Consider the following 23,513-nt stretch of genomic DNA (forward strand, 5'->3'; position numbering starts at 1 on the left):
GCAGCCCTTGACCCGACTGCCTCTAGGTAGGGTGGCAGGGGAAAATAAGCTGAAAACCACTGTTGGCACCAGAAACTCAGTGGTAGAGTTCTGGGTTCACCGCAGAAATGACATCATGCTGTCAACATGATGGCGTCCCCCAAGCCCCAGTCTCCCACCAGATGGCAACTCTGACCCTGGGGCTTTATTTGTGTTATGTTCTCTTTCCTTATAACAATTTTTCCACATTTTTAATGTAATGTTTCAGTTGGATATAAATGGCATATCAATGGCATACAAATATCAAACTACCACATTTAGACTGAGAACACCAGGAATTAAAATGGACAAGACTAAAAGGCTCATAAAGATAGTTTACAAAAGAAAAGGGCATGCCCATGCATCCCTAAATGTTAATAAATAAATATATATTGGGCTGATTTACTGAACTGGTCTTACTGAGATTATGATGCTCATTAATAGCAATAATTGTATTGTTCAAGAAGGACATAAAACAAGTCAAACATGACCTCCTCTCTAAAAAGCATTCCTCTGCGGTATTCAAACCTTAAGTACCTTCAGTAAAGTTGAGGCATTGAAAAATCCCAAATCTAGTCAAGATCATTAAGAAGCTAAGCAATTAAAATATACTTGTTGTCTACAGGGAGAACTCATTTACTTATGACAGTACAAGTGGCCATTTACAATCACAGTCAAAATGTCTGCTCAAAATAAACTTACCATATCGGATTTATCCATCTCACAATTGAGGCTATTTCCCTCATTGGCTGTCAAAAGTGCCTCAGATTGATTCTGAAAAGAAATGTTCTCTGCTGTTTGAACACTGGTTGTTGGAAAGGCATATTCCTGTATCCGGGATTCAGATGATAAGCAAAGCTGGTAAGAATAAGGCAATGTCCCCTCTTCATAGTTGGGTGGAAATATGATACCGTTGTTTGAATGGGGGATGGGACCAAAGCACTGTAGGAATTTTGGATTCCCTGATTTTCGAAGCTTCATCAGAATGGCCAGAATCACCGTCAAGAGGAACAAGAATGAGATCAAAGCCAAGGCCAGCACCAGGTAGAACTGCAGATCAGACTGATAATCAGGGCTGCTGGACTGGTTTTTCATTTCTGGAAGGGCCTCCTGGAAGTTCTCAGCAAACACCAGGTTCAGGGTCACAGTAGCAGATAGTGATGGGTGCCCATTATCCTTCACCAAGACAATTAGTCTCTGCTTCACAGCATCTCTTTCCAAAAAAGTTCGGGATGTCCTGATCTCACCCGTATGGTGTCCAATTGTGAAGAGCCCTGGCTCAGTGGCCTGAAGCAGGTGGTAGGAGAGCCAGGCATTGTGTCCAGAGTCAGCATCCACTGCTACCACCTTGGTCACCAGATAATCTGCTTCGGCTGAACGAGGAATCATCTCAAACAAGGCTGAGCCTTCCACTCCTTTGGAAGGGTAGAGAATCTGAGGGCTGTTGTCATTCTTGTCCACAATAAACACTTTCACTGTGACATTGCTGCTGAGAGGAGGAGAACCTCCATCTTGGGCCTTCACTTGAAGCTGGAACTCCCTGAATTGCTCATAGTCAAAGGAGCGCTGTGCATAAATAATTCCAGTCTCAGAATTAACGGAGACATAAGAAGAGAGAGGCAGGTCCTCAATGTTGCTCTTGTGGATGGAGTAAATGATTTGTGCATTGCGTTCCAGATCTTGGTCGGAGGCTTTGACCCTGAAAATGGAGGCTCCAGAGGGGTTGTTTTCTGGCACATAGGCAGTATAGGATGCCTTTTCAAAGGCTGGAGGGTTATCGTTGATGTCAGCGATCTGCACTGAAATGGTCTTGAGTGTAGAAAGAGGAGGATTGCCTTTGTCTGTGGCTGTGATTGTGATATTATACTCAGGAGTATTTTCCCTGTCAAGGGTACCATCTGTAAGCAACTTATAGTAGTTATTGGATGTTGAGACAATTTGAAATGGCAAATTACTTAGTAAATGACAAACTATGTTTCCATTTTCTCCCGAATCTCTGTCTTTTACATTGATGAGAGCTACTAGAGTCCCAGATGCAGAATCTTCACGTATTGGACTGGATGTCGAGACAAGAACGATTTCTGGGGCATTGTCATTCTCATCTACTATCTTTATTTCAACTTTGCAGTGAGCCACTAACCCACCCCCATCCTTTGCTTCTACTGCTACAGAATATTTCTCTGCTTCCTCAAAGTCCAGTGTCTCCAGAACTGAGATTGTCCCAACATGTGGATCTAAATAAAATTTCTGGCGATCACTTTTAACAATGGTGCTAAAATTATAGATGATATTGGCATTGGAACCTTCATCTCTGTCAGTGGCTTTCACTTGTACCACTGAAAATCCTTTGGGAGCATTTTCCTTCAAGCTAACCTTGTATAATTCTTGTGCAAAAACAGGCGGGTTGTCATTGATATCAATGACATTAACCCATATTTTGGCTGTCCCTGTTCTGGCGGGCTTCCCTCCATCTACAGCCAGAAGGGTTAAATGGAAACTGGTTTCACTTTCTCTATCCAACTGTTTACTCAGTACTAATTCTGCATATTTATTTCCATCTTCTCCCTCTCTAGTTTCCAGTGTGAAATATTGATTGGGCATGAGCTGGTAATTTTGGAGAGAATTCATTCCAACATCTGAATCTTCAGCATACCGAAGAACAAATCGAGCTCCTGGTAAAGTTACTTCACTTGGTTCTAGCCTGATATCTTTGTTTAAGAAATGTGGTGTGTTATCATTAATATCCTGGATTGCTACTGTTACGTGGAAAATATTCATGGGGTTTTCAACCATCACTTCAAAATTAATCAGGCAGAATAAAGTTTCCCCACAGATTCCCTCTCTATCTATCCTTTCATTTACATACAGTCTTCCATTTTCTTTACTGATAGTGAAATATTGCTCTTTATCTAGAGAAAGGACATGCAGATTGCGGCTTGCTATTTCTCCAGGACTAAGTCCTAAATCTTTGGCTAGATTCCCTACACTGGACCCTTTCTCCATTTCCTCAGGAATCGAATACTGAACCTGCTCTGAGGCAGTCTCGTAGAACAAAGACAATAAGAGGAACAATAACCTTACTGATCCAGTGTTCTCTTTGTGTCTGCCGTTCATCCTTCTTGCTGAGAAATTTGCTTTTCCTTCTTCTGGCATATCTTGATCAGCTGAGGTGTTTCAAATTCCCATCACAATACAAGATCCACAGCAAGGAAGCTTAAGAATGTCTCTGTTGTCTGTTGAATTTATGTATGTTGCAATGTTTTCTTTTTCTTAAGGCTTTCACGTCTCTGTTGACTGTTGTTTTCCTGATCTGCACTCTGAGAACGAGCAGCCACACTGCTGGAAGCATCATTCAGTGGATTCCCAGCTCCTACACTGAAGCTATATTGGCCAACAGTGACACTCTGAGTATAAGGTAGGGAATTGCAAGAATGGCTTTTTATCTATTCCTGAAGCTTCTACGTAGAGAAGAACAAAGTTTTCTGGTGGGGAAGAAGAACCTTTTCTGGCATTGTGGATAGTATATCTACGTTATCTTATGTCTCTGCTTTGCTAGTAGAATGATGAACTCCATTGAAAACAGCTTTAGCCTAACAGCACAAACTACCCTGCTTTTCTACCACCTACCTGTAATTGGAGATCAACAGATAACTAATACAGGGGAAGTCCAACATAAAACAATATTTTGGGGACATGGTAATGCAACTTTTTAACTCAATTTTCCTTGAGTATCATGGAATTTTATGAGACATTACTATCTATAAGAAATGAACAACAAAATATATAAGGAAATCAATAGGTTCTCTTTATGGCCTCTCAGATTCCATATACTATTTTAAAAGCTGGGCTTCTGGAAATAAGCAACTGGAACCCCTAAGGATACCATTACTATGTAGCACACAAATTACTTCTTCTCAGATGAGTTTTAGTGTCTTGAATGAACGCATGAATATAGGAAGCTTCTACTGAGTCAGACCACTGGTTTCTCAAGGTTAGTCTTCTCAACTCTGAATGGCAGCAGCTCTCCAGGGTTGCAAATAGAGTCTTTCACATTATTCAATACCTGGTCTTTTTAACAGGAGATTTTGAGGACTGAACCGGCAACCTTCTACATGCAAAGCAGATGCTCTACTACTGAGCCACAGCGCTTCCCTGAATTTACTAAGCCTGAGGACGATGGGCCAAAAGACTTTAAAGCATGGGTGGGCTCTCTGTGAGTTATTGGAGAAGCTGGTTACATCTTATTAGCTTTGCTTTCTTCTTTGGAATCCATGATTTTTCATAAACCTTAATGCTCTCATCTGATGTACATGTTCTACCTCAAGTGGCTACAACAAAAGATAACCATCTATCTGTGAAAGGTGTCTTACACTCAAAGAAGAACTGTCATATACCTTGTAAAGTAGTGCATGAAAGAAGTGAAACTAAATATAGGATGTTCATCTGCTTTCATAAGAGCTTGCACAAGCAGAAACACAAACACTTTTTAATAAACTCTTGCTCTTACAGTGCTGCAGTTACTCTTGTGCCAGTGTCTGTGGAGCAGCAGTACCAGATCTTTTCCTTCCACTCATACCTCTTTAGTTGTAATAACTTATATTCACCTAGCGATATTACGGAAGGTTTTTCTAGCCTGAGATTTCAAGAGTGAGGAAAACTGGCCAACAGACTTAACAGAGAAGAAGGGTAAAAACTTCAACTTTAAGTAGAGATCTACTGGAAGGAAATCCACCCATGCATATGGAGAGGTTTCTCTCCTGTTCAAACATCACTATAAGTGAAAGACCACATCCAATTCCATTACAGAATAGAACAGCATTAAAAGTTCTGAACTCCAGAAAACCCTTTAAACCATCGTATCTGTGGGACTGCCTCTCCTGATACCCCCCCCCCCCAAGAGTGTTGTGCTCGACTGAAAAGAACTTGTTGGTAGTCCCTGGCCATAGAATCATCCGGCTGTCCTCAACTAGGGCCAGAATTTCTGCCCTGGACCCAGCCTGGTGGAATTCTCTGTCGAATGAGACCTGGGCCCTGCGGGACCTAGCTCAGTTCTGCAGGGCATATAAGACAGAGATGTTCCACCAGGCTTATGGTTGAGGACAGCCACAATTTGCAGATCAGCTGCTCTCCCTGCCCCCTCCCCACCCTCCCTTTTCCCCCTCCTCTCCTAATTTCCTTGTCCCACCCTTTAAGACCTTTTCCTTTCCTGCTCTTTCTCCATACCTGATGCTTCTTGCCTTTCTGGCTTGGGCCAGTGGGCCCCTTGGAGGTTTTTGGCCTTACTGTTTCCACCTCTGAGTCTCACCCATCTCCTTGGTGAATACTTTCATAGGAGCTAGTACTGATCTAGGGCACCATCTATGCTTAAATTGATTTTAGTAGTATAGTTTTAAGTGATATGTTTTAAAATTAATGCATTCATATCTATGTATCTGTATCTATGTATTTACTCTGTTAGAAGCCACCCTGAGCCCGGCAGTGTTGAAGAGGGTGGGGTATAAACCCAATAAACAAACAAACAAACAAACAGAATGTCTCTTAAATGATGAAAATATTGCCGCTGAATTACTTTACACAGAACATTTCTGTTGGGCCAAACTAAATTGCAATAAATATACCAATGTCTTCTTTTGTCACTAAAATGCAGGGCCAGGTTTCCATAAGGGCGTGAATGCTAAATAGCAGGCTACTACTTCTTGAAATGCCACAAGCATGATAAAGCCCTTTTCAAAATCTCCTGTAATACTGCTACGATATACTATGGCACTACTAGAGTTACTAACTGATACACTGCAGATGCATAAGAATGGCCACGGGGGTACAGTTCAGACGGATGGGCATCTCCATTTAAATGAGTGTAGGTAGAAGGGTGAAGTACTTTGGTATCAGACCTTAGCCACCATCATTAAAGGTTGATAACATTATTGGACGTGATGGATCAATGGGCCTTTTTTGGTGTGACAGCTCCCTATACACATACATTGATCAAGTCTTCTTTATCCTACTTCAGGTCGAGGCCCAAAAAGTTGGGTGGATAGACCAAGACAAGGATGGTTGAACTGGCACACATTATTTGGGTGCAGGAACTGGTAACAAGACCCAGGAACAATTAGGTCTCTTCCTCTATCCCTGCAGCCATATAGACTTGGACATATAAAAGTCCCCCCCACCATTCATCAGCTCTTCTCTCCAAGCTCTGCCCTGATCCTGCATATGCTCTGAGTGCAAGCATCCAAACTGTTTGGGCTGGCTGGAGCTTCCTGGGTTGGATGCACTAAGAGCATACAATAGCACAAACACAGGAGCAAGATCTCATCAAAACGAATAACTAAATGGAAAGTTGAAGTCGCTTATTTAAAATTATACGATCAGAGAATGACAATGCTCAGCTTCCATGCATAGCCATAATAGGGAATCTCACATTCCTGCCAGAATTGACACCTCACAGCATTCCATTTCCAGACTTTTGTTAGATGACATTGTACACTGATCCAAATGTCTAGACCAGTAATTCCTATCCCCAGCTGTAATCCAATTTAAATATGTGTAACCGCATTTACTCACATTTGTCCCTTGTCCCTTCGTTATCTTTCCCACTGTCCATTTCCAACTGTAAGAACCTTGAGGGCAGGGACCTGCCTATTCCTGCTGATGAAATTCTATAGAAAGCCGTACACTGATAGGGTTACAATAAATAGCAAAAATATTGAGACTAACATGCTGCTAACATTCTGCCACAAGCAGCCTTGCAGTGTACTATCCCTGTCCAATGATATGTGTTGATGGACTTGACCCTTCATATCTGATTGCCATGGATAAAGAAACACAGAAGGTAAAGAGTCCATTGGAAAAGCCAATAACATGAGAAGGTGAAGAGCAAGCTGGCAAATTGGTGTCCTACACCACATACAAACAGCCATAAAGGAAGTGTTTTCCTTAAAATTATTAGTGTAATTAGGAAAGAAAGATGTCATGGTCCTCCTCTGAGGATGAGAGATCTAGATATATCTGGCGCATACAAGCCTTGCCACAAAATGTAGATTGTATGTGACCACTGCAAGACATCCCATTGTTCAGCAAACTGGTTCCAGACTGCAATATTTCTTGTGTATAAAATAAAAGCGATATAGGCCTTTTATGCATGGGTTGGATTTTCCTGGTTGGACTTGGGTTCATGGCACATTAATGTAACCCAATTTGGGGAAAACTGTATGCATTGGCTTGAATGATCAGGGACGAAACTGTGTGCTAATCGAGCCATGAATACAGAAAAGCAGTCTCCCAAGTTCAAATTAAGTCCCACCCTTTAAATCACTGGTTCCCAACCGGGGGTCCATGGACCCCCAGGGGTCCGCGAGAACTAAATTAAGGTCCGCAAAACAAAGTTCTAAATCCATAATAAATTAATATTTTCAATTAAAAGTTCTCTATTATAAAAATATATATTCAAATATTATTCTAAGTTTAATGTTTAGCTAACAGTTATGATTAAAGTTTATTTTCAAATTCCCGGAATTTTTATTTTGAACCTTGGGGTCCCTGCACCGAACCAAAAAGTCCTAGTGGTCCCCGGTCAAAAAAAGGTTGGGAACCACTGCTTTAAATGCTGCTCTGTAATTGGCTAACCGTGAGAGAAGATTTCCTTCCCCCCCAAATCCAACTGCCGCATAAAAAAGCATTTTAACAACAAAAAACAAAAAATGGAGAAATCTGAAAGAAGGGGGAGGGAGAAATCCAAGCCTCATTTTTAAAAAGCCTTTGTTTTGCTCAGAAAGAGCTCCAAGGTAGCAGGAAGCACTTGAATGCCCGCCTCTTTACACACTGTTTTGTGATTGGCTATGAGAGAAGCCAACCTTCTGTGTTTCCCCCTAATGCTGTATGCACGCTCTGTGACTCCAGAATGAGCCAGGATCAATGGTTTAATTCGGGCCAGAAGAGGAATAGGAAAAGGTAGGTTCGTTTTGCGTCGAAACAGCGTTGAACTTCCAAGGAATGAGATAGCGTGCATACTGAAAAATTGGATCCTGGCTGAAACAGGGAATCAAGGAGGTTAAAGCAACAATGAATAAATTACCATAATATTTTACAACCTGGAGACAGGAATATTCATCTGAGAAAATGTATATTGTAGTTTTTATGAACATGAAGATAAAAAGTAGATCATCAAGAAATTTAGATCCATTGAAATACGTACACAAAATGCTTTTTTGGGGGGCTTCTTTTGAAATACGTCAATATATATCATGTCTTCCAGATTACTTCTATTTATGTTATTTTAATTAAAAAGCACCTTCTAAGACACAAAATCACATAACAATGTGAGACATCTTGACGAGGATATATTAAACAGCACAAAGGTAAGAAGAAAGATGGGAAACTATGGAGAGTGGTGTGTTTTCTAGAGTAAAACAACTATCAACCCCCCCACCCCATATACACTGGTGTCCACATTGATAAACAGCAAAGGTTAAACAAATAAAGCAGTTGCATCTACACCATACATAAAATAATGTGCTGTGAAAGAAAAATAATAATATATACCTTGTCAGTACTTTCCATCTCAGAATTTAAACTGTTATCTTCATTGCCAAGGATAGGAACACCAGACGTATTGTTGCAAAGAATATTGTCTGTAATCTGAATATTGGGAGTCAGAAAAGTGAACTCATTCTTCCTGGATTCTGAAGACAAACACAACTGGTAGGAATAAGGCAAAGTCCCATCTTCAAAGTTTGGGGGGAAGATGGCACCAGCCTTTGAATGGGGAACAGGAGCAAAGCACTGCAGGAATTTGGGGTTCCCTGATTTTCGAAGCTTCATCAAAATGGCGAGAATAACTGTCAAAAGGAACAAGAATGACATCAAAGCCAAGGCCATCACCAGGTAGAACTGCAGATCAGACTGATAGTCAGGGATGCTGGACTGGTCTTTCATTTCTGGAAGGGCCTCCTGGAAGTTCTCAGCAAACACCAGGTTCAGCGTCACGGTGGCCGAGAGAGACAGCTGCCCATTATCCTTCACCAAAATGACCAGTTTTTGTTTTGTGGCATCTTTCTCCACAAAGGCCCTTGATGTCCTGATCTCACCAGTGTGAGAACCAACAGTGAAGAATCCCGGTTCAGTGGCTTGAATGACATGGTAGGAAAGCCAGGCGTTGTGTCCAGAATCAGCATCCACGGGCACCACCTTTGTTACCAGATATCCTGCCTCAGATGAACGAGGTACCATCTCAAACAGGGCTGACCCCTTGGCTTCTTGTGAAGGGGACAGGATCCGGGGGCTGTTGTCATTCCGATCCAGAATGAACACCCTCACGGTGACATTGCTGCTGAGAGGGGGAGAACCACCATCTTGGGCCTTCACTTGAAGCTGGAACTCTCTGAACTGTTCATAGTCAAAGGACCTCTGGGCATAGAGAGCTCCCGTCTCAGAGTTAATGGAAATATATGAAGAGATGGGGAGCTCCTTGATGTTACTGTGGAGGATGGAATATGTGATTCGTGAGTTTTGATCCACGTCTGGGTCCAAGGCTTTGACAGTGAATATTGAAGCTCCTGAAGGATTGTTTTCTGGCACATAGATGGTGTAGGAAGATTTCTCAAAAGAAGGGGCATTGTCATTGATATCTGAAACAAGTAGTGAGATGGTTTTATGTGTGGAGAGTGGAGGTGTCCCTTGGTCAGTAGCACTGATTGTAATATTATATTCAGAATTTTTTTCTCGGTCTAAGGGACTGTCAGTTTGGAGCTTGTAGTAATTATTAGAAGAAGCCAGAATCTTGAATGGCAAATGATCTTGTAAACTGCAAGTAACCTTTCCATTATCACCTGTATCTTTGTCATTTACATTGATCAGAGCTATCAAAATTCCTGGTAATGAATCCTCTGGAACTGGGCTGAACAAGGAAACCAGGGTCACCTCTGGGGAGTTGTCATTCTCATCAAGAACCCTTATTTCAATGTTGCAGTGTGTCACTAATCCTCCTCCATCTTTTGCTGCTATGGTCATGGTATATTCTCTTGTTTCTTCAAAGTCCAACGGCCCTTTTAGAGTTACTGTGCCATTGACTGGATCCAAGCTGAATTTCTGGTGGCCATTCATTGGTATGTTCCTGAATTGGTACATGATCTGGGCATTTGCACCTTCATCATCATCATAGGCCACAATTTGGAGCACAAATGAACCAAGAGGAACATTTTCCCTCAAAGTTGTCTTGTAAAGTTCTTGAGAGAAGACAGGGAAATTGTCATTAACATCAGTGACATTAATCTGTATTTGGGCGTTACCAGTTTTTCTTTGTTCTCCACCATCTATAGCTTCAAGGGTCAATTGGAAAGACTGTTCCCTTTCACGATCTAATGATTTCAGCAGTACTAAATCTGCAATTTTCCCCCCGTCCTTACTCTCTTTAACTTCTACAGTGAAGTATGGGTTGGGGTTGATCTGGTAATTCTGGAGAGAATTCATACCAATGTCAGGATCTTCAGCTTTCTCAAGAAGAAACCTCGTGCCTGGTAAACTAGATTCAATGATTTCCAACTTAATGTTTTCATTTGCAAAATATGGTGCATTATCATTAATGTCTTCAATCACTACAGTTATATGGAAAATATTCAGGGGGTTTTCAACCACTGCCTCAAAATTAACAAGGCAATTTGAAGTTGTGTCACAAATCCCTTCCCTGTCTATTCTGTCATTTACATAGAGTTTTCCATTCTCTGCACTAATGGTGAAATATTGCATATGATCCACAGACACAACATGTAGATTGCGTAGTGCTAGTTCTCTGGCACTCAGTCCCAAATCCTGGGCGAGATTCCCCACAAGAAAACCCTTTGGCATCTCTTCCGGAATGGAATACTGAATCTGCTCTGAAGCAGCCCAGCTGCAGAAAGACAACAAAGACAGAAGCAGTACTTGCCTTCCGAGTGCCCGGCCATTCCCTTTGTGCTCTCTGTCCATCTGGATCCCAGAATAATTAGCTGTCTCTTTTTTCTCCAGTCAGATCCAATCCTCTTCAAGGTGTAGGAAATCTTAGGAATAATAAACTGTCTTTCTTTTTATGTGTGCAAGCCACAAGACTTTGTTTCATGGCTTAGAGATGCTGCTCTGCCTTTGTGTTGTAGTTCCCCGGTCTGCATAGCACTGATGAAGCAATATGAACTGTAGGAAACATCAATGGCTCTCCGTCCTCCATCTAGCTGTGGTCAACAGCGACATTCTGAGGCTCACAAGGAGAACTGCAATGACTGCTTTTTCATTTGTTTTAAGATAGAAATCTTAGAAGAAGATAGAAGTCAATTATATTTTGGTAGATTACAAATGAATACTGAAGGACTATGTTTTGGAAAGAATATGCCCCTGTATTTGGCCCTAAGTGGAATAGTTCGGAATATTTTCCTTTAAAACAATTAACTATATTTTGTTTATCCAGGCCCATTGTTTTAAAACTAATATTAGTATTCCAAGCATGACAAGTCTTGCTACCTAAATAATAGTCTTGGACTTCAAAGTGTGGAAATCTTTGCATTGCCATCCAGCCATTTTCTCTGGCTGGAATACGGGATGTTGGTATTCATATACGTGATTTCTGCTTTAATTCCAGAATGATTTTCTTATCTCCACTTGTATTCTCAAATGTAAGACAATTGTTACTCTGCCACAGAACTCCTGTCTGTTCTCTTTGTGGTGCATCAGTAGGCCTTTTAAATTACTAGAGAAATTTAGGAGCCCCACCATGAGAAATAATGTGGTCTCCAAGTTTGGAAGTTTGAGTACGCTTAAGCTGCCATCTAGGGTTGCTAACTCCAGGTTGGGAAATACCTGGAGATTTTCAGGGTGGAGCCTAAGGAGGGTGGGATTTGGGGAGGGGAGGGACTTCACTGGAGTATAATGCCATTCCTTCCAAAGCAGCCATTTTCTCCAGGTGAACTGATCTCTCTCTCCTGGAGATCAGTTGTAATTGTGGAAGATCTCCAGCCACCATCTGGAAGTTGGCAACCCTACTGCCATCCTAAGCGCCCAACTGAATAGAACTGCATAGGATTCTGAGCAGACCTGCTTAAGATTGCACTGTTACCATCCCTGATAATCAATAGTCAAGTTAGAACTACAGATTAACCAGAAGCACAGGTCTGGTACCAAATGTTTTAAATAGAAAAGGTTTACTACAGTTCTTCTGTACAGAACAGCCATAATCTTTTCAAAGAGTGTTATTGTAGTTCAATGAGATTTACGGTCATTGATTCATCCATTTATGATGTATATTTTAAAAATGAAAAGATGCCCATTCTTTGGAATGAGCTCTCTTGACATTTCTTCATTCTTCCTAGATGTTCCTTTATTTATTGGTTTTAAATTTCAAAAAATATCATCATCGTCGAAGGCTTTCACGGTCAGAGTTCATTGGTTCTTATAGGTTAGCCGGGCTGTGTGACCGTGGTCTTGGTCTAAGTACTGACTACCTTATAGGATTACCAGCTTCTAGGAAAGAAAATACCAAGACCATGGTCACACAGCCCGGATAACCTACAAGAACCAATATCATCACCATTGCAACAAAATGTTACTTCAGAACCAGTTTTGATCATCTACCATTGTATCTACAATACCAGAGCAATTATAGATTTATCTCAATATTCCTTACTTTGTCCTGGTGATGTGGTAGTCAGGTCTAAGACTTGAGACCCAGTATTGAGTTGAATTTGCATTAATTATTACCTAAGAAAATATCTTACTAGCTGAGACATAAAAATCCTGATACTATATGCTGCAGTTATATTTGCATCAGCTGTAGCAAATATCCAATGCCAACTGGTAGCACATCCAAATGAAGCCAATGTTTTAAAAAAATCGGCATAACATAAAGAGCTTAAGACTTCATGGTTCATGAATGATCTACAAAAGCCCGTTATCACAGCAACAGAGTAATACGAACATTGCAGGTAATTAAGGTTGCCAAGGGGTGGGGAAATTCTCAGAGACTTGGGAGAGGTGCTTGGGGAAGTTGGTAATCCTATAAGGTAGTCAGTACTTAGATGATTTTGTCTTTGTCATTTAGGGCCATTATTAGGTGTCACTTTCAGACTATCAAATACAATTTTATTGTCTGTGGGGTTTGTCAATTTTAAATTGAAAATTTAAATTGAAAGCTGCTTAGAGTAGCCTAGAATGTAAAATAGGGTATATTTTCAACAATAAATAGGTAAATAAACTTGTTTAAATGGGGTAATTTGTTTTGAACTATCATTTCCTATGTGAATATGGAATGGGTACAATTTAGACAGATGTGCTACATTTCTTTGACATTTCTCTTTAAGTTTCAATTCAGATCAGCCAGAATTCGCTGGGATGCCTTAGGCAAGCCATAACCTTGAAACTCAGATCTTCATCTGAAATACAGGAAGCACTGATTGTGGGGCCACTTGTATGGCCAGGTAAAACTTAGGGATCTACTGAATTTCACTGCTTTACTGTTCTGCCTGAAAAATCCCCGCCTTTTCTTTGTGTGTATCCAAAGCACCTGGGTAGGCTTGCCACATCTCCTACTATGGTGGAAGACCTCCTGGAGGCAACCCTTGACCCCCACTGCCTCTACATAGGGCGGCAGGGGGAAATAAGCTGAAAACCACTGTTGGCACAACACTCAAGGACTCACCAGAAACTCAGTGGTAGAGTTCTGGGTTCACCCCAGAAATGTCATCACGCTGTCAACATGATGACTTCCCCCAAGCCCTCATGCCCCAGTCTCCCACCAACTGGCAACTCTGCCCCTGGGGCTTTATTTTTGTGTCATGTTCTCTTTTCTTACAGCACTTTCCCCACATTTTAATGTAATGTTTCAGTTGGATATAAATGGCATATCAATGGCATACAAATATCAAACCACCACATTTAGACTGAGAACACCAGGAATTAAAAGGGCATACCCATGCATCCCTAAATGTTAATAAATAAATATATATTGTGCTGATTTACTGGACTGGTCTTACTGACATTATGATGCTCAATACTAGCAATAATTGTATTGTTCAAGATGGACATAAAACAAGTCAACCATGACCTACTCTCTAAAAAGCATTCCTCTGCGGTATTCAAACCTTAAGTACCTTCAGAAAAGTTGAGGCAATGAAAAAACCCAAATCAACTCAAGATCATTAAGAAGCAATTAAAATATACTAGTTGAGTACAGGGAGAACTCCTTTACTTATGACAATATAAGTGGCCATTTATAATCACAGTCAAAATGTCTGCTCAAAATGAACTTACCATATCAGATTTATCCATCTCACAATTGAGGCTATTTCCCTCAATAGCTGTCAAAACTGCCTCAGATTGATTCTTAAAAGAAATGTTCTCTGCTGTTTGAACACTGGTTGTTGGAAAGGCGTATTCCTGAATCCGGGATTCAGATGATAAGCAAAGCTGATAAGAGTAAGGCAGTGTCCCCTCTTCATAATTGGGTGGAAATATGATACCGTTGTTTGAATGGGGGATGGGACCAAAGCACTGTAGGAATTTTGGATTCCCTGATTTTCGAAGCTTCATCAGAATGGCCAGAATCACCGTCAAGAGGAACAAGAAGGAGATCAAAGTCAAGGCCAGCACCAGGTAGAACTGCAGATCAGACTGATAGTCAGGGCCGCTGGACTGGTTTTTCATTTCTGGAAGGGCCTCCTGGAAGTTCTCGGCAAACACCAGATTCAGTGTCACCGTAGCAGATAGCGATGGGTGTCCATTATCCTTCACTAAGATGATCACCCTCTGCTTCACAGCATCTCTTTCCAAAAAAGTTCGGGATGTCCTGATCTCACCAGTGTGGTGTCCAATTGTGAAGAGCCCTGGCTCAGTGGCCTGAAGCAGGTGGTAGGAGAGCCAGGCATTGTGTCCAGAGTCAGCATCCACTGCTACCACCTTGGTCACCAGATAATCTGCATCAGCTGAACGAGGTATCATCTCAAACAAGGCTGAGCCTTCCACTCCATTGGAAGGGTAGAGAATCTGAGGGCTGTTGTCATTCTTGTCCATAACAAACACTTTCACTGTGACATTGCTGCTGAGAGGAGAAGACCCTCCATCTTGGGCCTTCACTTGAAGTTGGAACTCCCTGAATTGTTCATAGTCAAAGGAGCGCTGTGCATAAATAATTCCTGTCTCAGAATTAATGGAGACATAAGAGGAGAGAGGCAGGTCCTCAATGTTGCTCTTGAGGATGGAGTAAGTGATTTGTGCATTGCGATCCAGATCTCGGTCAGAGGCTTTGACCCTGAAAATGGAGGCTCCAGAGGGGTTGTTTTCTGGCACATAGGCGGTATAGGAATGCTTTTCAAAGGCTGGATGGTTATCGTTGATATCGGAGATCTGCACTGAAATGGTCTTGAGTGTAGAAAGAGGAGGATTGCCTTTATCTGTGGCTGTGATTGTGATATTATACTCGGGAGTATTTTCCCTGTCAAGGGTACCATCTGTAAGCAACTTATAGTAGTTATTGGATGTTGAGACAATTTGAAATGGCAAATTACTTAGTACATGACAAACTATGTTTCCATTTTCTCCTGAATCTCTGTCCTTTACATTGATAAGAGCTACCAGCGTCCCAGATGCAGAATCTTCACGTAGTGGGCTGGATAATGAGACAACAATGATTTCCGGGGCATTGTCATTCTCATCTACTATCTTTATTTCAACTTTGCAGTGAGCCACTAACCCACCCCCATCCTTTGCTTCTACTGCTACAGAATATTTATCTGCTTCCTCAAAGTCCAGTGTCTCTATAACAGAGATTGTCCCATCATGTGAATCTAAATGAAATTTCTGGCGATCACTTTTAACAATGCTGCTAAAGCTGTAGCTGATCTGTCCGTAGGAACCTTCATCTCTGTCAGTGGCTTTCACTTGTACCACTGAAGATCCTTTGGGAGCATTTTCCTTCAAGCTAACCTTGTATAATTCTCGTGCAAAAACAGGTGGGTTATCGTTGGCATCAATGACATTGACCCATATTTTGGCAGTCCCTGTTCTGGCGGGTTTTCCTCCATCTACAGCCATGACAATTACATGGAAACTGCTTTCACTTTCTCTATCCAACTGTTTACTCAATACTAATTCTGCATATTTATTTCCATCTTCTCCCTCTCTAGTTTCCAGTGTGAAATATTGATTGGGAATGAGCTGGTAACTCTGGAGGGAATTCATTCCAACATCTGAATCTTCAGCATATCCAAGACCAAATCGGTGTCCTGGTAAAGTTAATTCACTTGGTTCTAGCCTGATATCCTCAGTTAAGAAATGTGGTGTATTATCATTAATGTCCTGGACTGTTATAGATACATGGAAAATATTCATGGGGTTTTCAGCCATGACTTCAAAATTAATAAGGCAAAATATAGTTTCCCCACAGATTCCCTCTCTATCTATCCTGTCGTTTACATACAGTTTGCCATTGTCTGCACTGATAGTAAAATATTGCTTTTTATCTAGAGAAAGGACATGCAGATTGCGGCTTGCTATTTCTCCAGGACTAAGTCCTAAATCTTTGGCTAGATTCCCTACAATAGACCCTTTCTCCATTTCCTCAGGGATTGAATACTGAATCTGCTCTGAGGCAGCCTTGCAGAACAAAGACAATAATAAAAGGAACAATAACCTTACTGATCCAATGTTCTCTTTGAGTCTGCCGTTCATCCTTCTTGCTGAGAGGTTTGCTTTTTCTTCTTCTGGCATATCTTGATCAGCTGAGAGGTTTCAAATTGCCATCACAATAGAAGATCCACAGTAAGGAAGCATAAACAATGTCACTGGATTCTGCTGAATTTATGTACGTTGTTTTCTTTTTCTTAAGGATTTCACGTCTCTGTGGTCTGTTGTTTTCCTGATCTGCAGTCTGAGAACAAGCAGCTACACTGCTGGAAGCATCATTCAGTGGATTCCCAGCTCCTACACTGAAGCTATATTGGCCAACAGCGACACTCTGAGTATAAGGTAGGGAATTGCAAGAATGGCTTTTTATCTATTCCTGAAGCTTCTATGTAGAGAAGAACAAACTGCGTTCAGGTGGGTGAAGAAAAAAGTTTTCTGGCTTTGTGGACAATATATCTTCATTATCTTATTTGTTTGCTTTGCTAGTAGAGTGAAAAACTCCATTTAAAACAGCTTTAGCCAATCAGCACAAACTACTGTGTAATTGGATATCATCAATAACTAATACAAGGGAAGTCCAACATAAACAATAACAATTCCTTATCATGGAATTTTATGAGACATGTTACTACATGTTACAACAATATATATAAGGAAAGCAACAGGTTCTGTTTATGCCCTCTCAGATTCCATGTACTATTTTAAAAGCTGGGCTTCTGAAAATATGCAACTACAACCCCTAAGGATACCATTACTACCATTACACGCAAGTTACTTCTTCATGTATCTCAGATTAATTTTAGTGTCTACATTGAACACATGAACACAGGAAGCTGCCTTCCACTGAGTCATACTGCTGGTTTCTCAAGGTTAGTCTTCTCAACTCTGAATGGAAGCAGCTCTCCAGGTTCGCAAGTAGAGTCTTTCACATTATCCAGTACCTGGTCCTCTTAACTGGAGATTCTGGGGACTGAACCCAGGACCTTCTACATGCAAAGAAGATGCTCTACTACTGAGTCACAGCCCCTCCCTGAATTTACTAAGCCTGAGGATGATGGGCAAAATGACATTTCAGAATGGGTGGGCTCTCTGTGAGTTACTGGAGAAGCTGCTTATACCTTACTAGCTTTGCTTTCTTTTATGGAGTCCAATTTTTCACAAACCCGAATACTCTCTTCTGACCTACATGTTCTACCTCAAGTAGGTTAGATCAAAAGATAACCATCTGCCTGTGGAAGATTTCTTCCACTCAAAGAAGAACTGTTTCACACCTTATTGTAAAGTCGTGCATGAAAGTAGTGAAACTAAATATAGGATGTTCATCTGCTTTCATAAGAGCTCGCACAAGCAGAAATGCAAACACTTTTAATAAAATCTAGCTCTTACAGTGCTGCAGTTACTCTTGTTCCAGTGTCTGTGGAGCAGCAGTACCAGATCTTTTCCTTCCACTCATCCTTCTTTAGTTCTAACAACTTATATTCACCTAGTGAAATTACAGCAGCCTGAAATTTCCAGAGTGAAGAAAATTGGCCAACAGGCTGAACAGAGAAGAAGGTTAACAACTAGAACTTTAAGTAGAAATCTACTCGAAGGAAATCCACCCATGAATATGGAGAGGTTTCTCTGCTGTTCAAACATCACTATACGTGAAATACCGCATCCAATTCCACTGCAGAATAGAACAGCATTAAAAGTTCTGAACTCCAAAAAACCCTTTATATATTCATATATTGAACATCTCTCGAATGATGAAAGTATTTCTGCTGAATTTTTTACACAAAACATTTATATTGGACCAAACTAAATTGCAATAAATATACTAGATGTCTTCTTTTGTCACTAAAACACAGGGCTAGGTTTACATAAGGGCGTGGATGCTAAATAGCAGGCATTTCAAGCAGGATACTGCTTGAAATGCCACAAGCATGATAAAACCCTTCTCAAAACCTCCAGTAATACCACTATGACTTACTATGGCACTATGACCCTGGTGGTCACTTCCAACTCTATGATTCTATGATTCTATACTAGGATTACTAACAGATACATTGCAGATGTATAAGAATGGCAATGGGGGTACAGTTCAGACAGATGGGCATTTCCATTTAAATGAGTGCCAGTTGAAGGGCTAAGAAGGAATTTGGTGCCAGACCTTAGCCACCATCATTAAAGGGTGATAACAATATTGGGCCCTGACCTGGATGGCCCAGGCTAGCCTGATCTCGTCAGATCTCAGAAACTAAGCAGGGTCAGCCCTAGTTAGTATTTGGATGGGAGACCACCAAGGAATACCAGGGTTGCTGTACAAAGGAAGGCACTGGCAAACCTCCTCTGTTAATCTCTTGCCATGAAAACCCCCAAAGGGGTCCCCATAAGTCCGCTGTGACTTGAAGGCACTTTACACACACACACAACAATATTGGATGTGATAGATCAATGGGCCTTTTTTTGGTGTGACAGCTCCTTATACACACACATTGATCCAGTGTTCTTTATCCTTTCCTATCCTACTTCAGGTTGAGGCCCAAAAGATTGGGTGGATAGACCAAGACAAGGATGGTTGAACTGGCACACATGGTTTTGGTGCAGGACCAGGTAACAAGACCCAGGAAGAATTAGGTCTTTTCCTCTGTCCCTGCAGCCCCATACAGTTTGACATATAGATGTACTCCCCACCATTCATCAACTCTTCTCTCCAAGCTCTGGCGAGATCCTGTATATGCTCTGATAGCAAGCATCAAGACTGTTTGGGCTGGCTGGAGCGTCCTAGGCTGGATGCTCTAGGAGCATAAAATAGCACAAACACAGGAGCAAGATCTCATCAAAATAAATAACTACATGGAAGATTGAAGTCATTTGTTTAAAAGTATACAGTTGGACAAGAACAATCCTCAGCTTTCATGGATAGCCATAATGGAGAATCTCACATTCCTGCCAGTATTGACACTCCACAGAAATTCATTCCAGGCTTTTGTTAGATGACATTATACATTGATCCAAATGTCTAGCACAGTAACTGTAATCCAATTTAAATATGTGTAATGGCAATTACTCACATTTGTCCCTTGTCCTTTTGTTATCTTCCCAACTGTCAATTTCAGACTATAAGCACCCTGAGGGCAGGGACTTGCCTATTCCTGCTTATGAAATTCTATAGAAATCCTGTACACTGATAGTGTTACAACCAATAGCAAAAATATTACGACTAGCATGCTACTACCATTCTGCAAAAGCAGCCTTGCAATGTTCCATCCCTGCCCAATAATATGATAGATAGTTTATTTGCGGCCCTTGGCCAGATAAAACAAGATACATGGACTAAAATGGTCTTGCGCCCAACAATATGGTTTGATGGAATTGACCCTTCAAATCTGAATGCCATGGATAAAGAAATACAGAACGTAAAGAGCTCACTGGAAGAGCCAGTAGCATGAAAAGGAAGGGAGGGGCAAGGTGGCAAATTGGTGTCGCTCACTGCATACAAGCAGCAAGAAAGGAAGTGTTTTCCTTAAGATTATTAGTGTAATTAGGAAAGGAAGATCTCATGGCCCTCCTCTGAAGATGTGAGTTCTAGATGTATCTGGTGCATACAAGCCTTATCATAGCATGTAGACTGAGCGTGACCACTGAAAGACACCCCTTTAGTTCATCAAACTAGTGCCAGACTGCTAGTACTCCAACATTTCTTGTGTATAAAATAAAGGGGATATAGTATTTTACAACCTGGAAACAAATGTATATTGTAATTCTTATGTATATTGTCTATCCACCCAATGTATATTGTAATTCTTATGAACATGAACACAAAAAGTATATCATCTAGAAATTTAGATCCATTGAAATATGTGCTCAAAATGATCTTTTATGGCTTCATTTGAAATACATCAATATATATCCTGTCTTTCAGATTACTTCTGTTCGTTATTTTTAATTAAAAAGCAGCTTCTAAGACACAAAATCACACAACAATGTGAGACATGTTAACAAGGATATACTAAAGAGCACAAAGGTAAAAATGGAGAGTGGTCTGTGTGTGTTTTCTAGTGTAAAACGACTAACAACCCCTATCTCCCCCCCATATCCACTGGTATCCAGATTGATAGACAGCAAAGTCAAAGAAATAAAGCAGTTGCATCAATATCATAACTAAAATAATGTACTGTGAAATAAAAATAGTAATATATACCTTGTCAGTACTTTCCATCTCAGAATTTAAACTGTTATCTCCATGGCCAAGGATAGGAACACCTGATGTGTTGTTGCAAAGAATATTGTCTGTAATCTGAATATTGGGGGTCAGAAAAGTGAACTCATTTTTCCTGGATTCTGAGGACAGACATAGCTGGTAGGAATAAGGCAAAGTCCCATCTTCAAAATTTGGGGGGAAGATGGCACCAGCATTTGAATGGGGAATAGGAGCAAAGCACTCGAGAAATTTGGGATTCCCTGATTTTCGAAGCTTCATCAGAATGGCCAGAATCACCGTCAAGAGGAACAAGAATGACATCAAAGCCAAGGCCAGCACCAGGTAGAACTGCAGATCAGACTGATAGTCAGGGCTGCTGGACTGATTTTTCATTTCAGGAAGGGCCTCCTGGAAGTTCTCAGCAAACACAAGGTTCAGCGTCACAGTGGCTGAGAGAGACGGCTGCCCGTTATCCTTCACCAAAATGACCAGTTTCTGTTTTGTGGCATCTTTCTCCAAAAACACCCTTGATGTCCTGATCTCACCAGTGTGAGAACCAACAGTGAAGAATCCTGGTTCAGTGGCTTGAATGACATGGTAGGAAAGCCAGGCGTTGTGTCCAGAATCAGCATCCACAGCCACCACCTTAGTTACCAGATACCCTTCCTCAGCCGAACGTGGTACCATCTCAAACAAGGCCGAGCCCTTGGCTTCTTGTGAAGGGGACAGGATCCGGGGGCTGTTGTCATTAAGATCCAGAATGAACACCCTCACGGTGACATTGCTGCTAAGAGGGGGAGAACCACCATCTTGGGCCTTCACTTGAAGCTGGAACTCTTGGAACTGTTCATAGTCAAAGGACCTCTGGGCATACAGAGCTCCAGTCTCAGAGTTAATGGAGATATATGAAGAGATGGGGAGCTCTTTGATGTTGCTATGGAGAATGGAATATGTGATTTGTGAGTTTTGGTCCATATCTGGGTCCAAGGCTTTCACACTGAATATAGAAGTTCCAGAAGGATTATTTTCTGACACATAGAAGGTATAGGGCATTTTCTCAAAAGCAGGGGAATTGTCATTGATATCTGAAATAAATAGTGAGATGGTTTTCTCTGTGGAAAGTGGAGGTGTCCCTTGGTCAGTGGCTGTGATTGTAATGTTGTAGTCAGAATGTTTTTCTCGGTCTAAAGGACTGTCTGTCTGCAGTTTATAGTAATTATTAGAAGAGGGAATAATCTTGAAGGGTAAATGCTTTTGTAAATTGCATGAAACTTTTCCATTGTCCCCTGTATCCTTGTCTTTTACATTGATCAAGGCAATTAATGTTCCAGAAAGAGAATCTTCAGGGACTGGGCTAAACAGGGAAATGATAGTCACCTCTGGGGAGTTGTCATTCTCATCAAGAACCCTTATTTCAATGTTGCAGTGGTTCACCAGTCCTCCTCCATCTTTTGCAGCTACTCGCATACTATATTCTTTTGTTTCTTCAAAGTCCAATGGTCCTTTTAGAGTTACTGTGCCATTGACTGGATCCAAGCTGAATTTCTGCTGGGCATTCATTGGTATGTTCCTGAATTGGTACGTGATCTGGGCATTGGCACCTTCATCATCATCAGAGGCCACAATCTGGAGCACAAATGAACCAACAGGAACATTTTCCCTCAAAGTTACCTTGTAAAGTTCTTGAGAGAAGATGGGGAAATTGTCATTAGTGTCAGTGACATTAATCTGTATCTGTGCAGTACCAGTTTTTCTTGGTGCTCCGCCATCTATGGCGACAAGGGTCAACTGCAAATACTGTTCCCTTTCCCGATCTAATGGTTTCTGCAGTACTAAATCTGCAAATTTTTCTCCATCCTTACTCTCTTTAACTTCTACAGTGAAGTACTGGTTGGGGTTGATCTGGTAATTCTGGAGAGAATTTGTACCAATGTCAGGATCTTCAGCTTTCTCAAGAAGAAACCTTGTGCCTGGTAAACTGGATTCAATGATTTCCAACTTCATATTTTCATTTGCAAAAAATGGTGCATTATCATTAATGTCTTCAATCACTACAGTTATATGGAAAATATTCAGGGGGTTTTCAACCACTGCCTCAAAATTAACAAGGCAAAGCGTAGTCGTGTCACAAATCCCTTCCTTGTCTATTCTGTCATTTACATAGAGTTTTCCATTCTTTGCACTGATAGTGAAATATTGCATACCATCCACAGACACAGCATGTAGATTGCGCTGCGCTAGTTCTCTAGCACTCAGACCCAAATCCTGGGCGAGATTCCCCACAAGAGAACCCTTTGGCATCTCTTCGGGTATGGAATACTGAATCTGCTCTGAGGCAGCCCAGCTGCAGAAAGACAACAAAGACAGAAGCAGTACTTGCCTTCCGAGTGCCCGGCCATTCCCTTTGTGCTCTCTGTCCATCTGGATCCCAGAATAATTAGCTGTCTCTTTTTTTCTCCAATCAGATCCAATCCTCTCCAAGGTGCAGGAAATCTTAGGAAGAATAAACTGGCTTTCTTCTTAATGTGTACAAGCCACAAGACTTTTTTTCTTGGCTTAGAAATGCTGCTCTGCCTTTGTGTTGTAGTTCCCTGGTCTGCATAGCACTGATGAAGCAATATGAACTGTAGGAAACATCACAAGCTCTCCGTCCTTCATTTAGCTGTGATAT

General features: G+C 41.2%; 2 protein-coding genes across 2 annotated transcripts; both read right to left on the reverse strand.

Moving 5' to 3' along the window:
• Positions 1-705: 705 nt before the first annotated feature.
• LOC130492949 (protocadherin gamma-B1-like) lies at positions 706-3,171 on the reverse strand. The gene has a single exon (XM_056866727.1). The coding sequence runs from the start codon at positions 3,169-3,171 to the stop codon at positions 706-708; it is 2,466 nt and encodes an 821-aa protein (XP_056722705.1).
• An 89-nt stretch (positions 3,172-3,260) lies between these two features.
• LOC130492950 (protocadherin Fat 3-like) lies at positions 3,261-23,311 on the reverse strand. The gene is made up of 5 exons (XM_056866728.1): positions 20,875-23,311; positions 14,287-15,431; positions 12,098-12,216; positions 8,560-10,903; positions 3,261-3,422 (listed from the first exon to the last, which is right to left on the reverse strand). The coding sequence occupies exons 1-5, from the start codon at positions 23,261-23,263 to the stop codon at positions 3,261-3,263; spliced, it is 6,159 nt and encodes a 2,052-aa protein (XP_056722706.1). The 5' UTR covers positions 23,264-23,311.
• Between the last annotated feature and the right edge of the window lie 202 nt (positions 23,312-23,513).

Source organism: Euleptes europaea, unplaced genomic scaffold, assembly GCF_029931775.1.
Source record: "Euleptes europaea isolate rEulEur1 unplaced genomic scaffold, rEulEur1.hap1 H_3, whole genome shotgun sequence".
Classification (NCBI taxonomy): Eukaryota; Metazoa; Chordata; class Lepidosauria; order Squamata; family Sphaerodactylidae; genus Euleptes; species Euleptes europaea.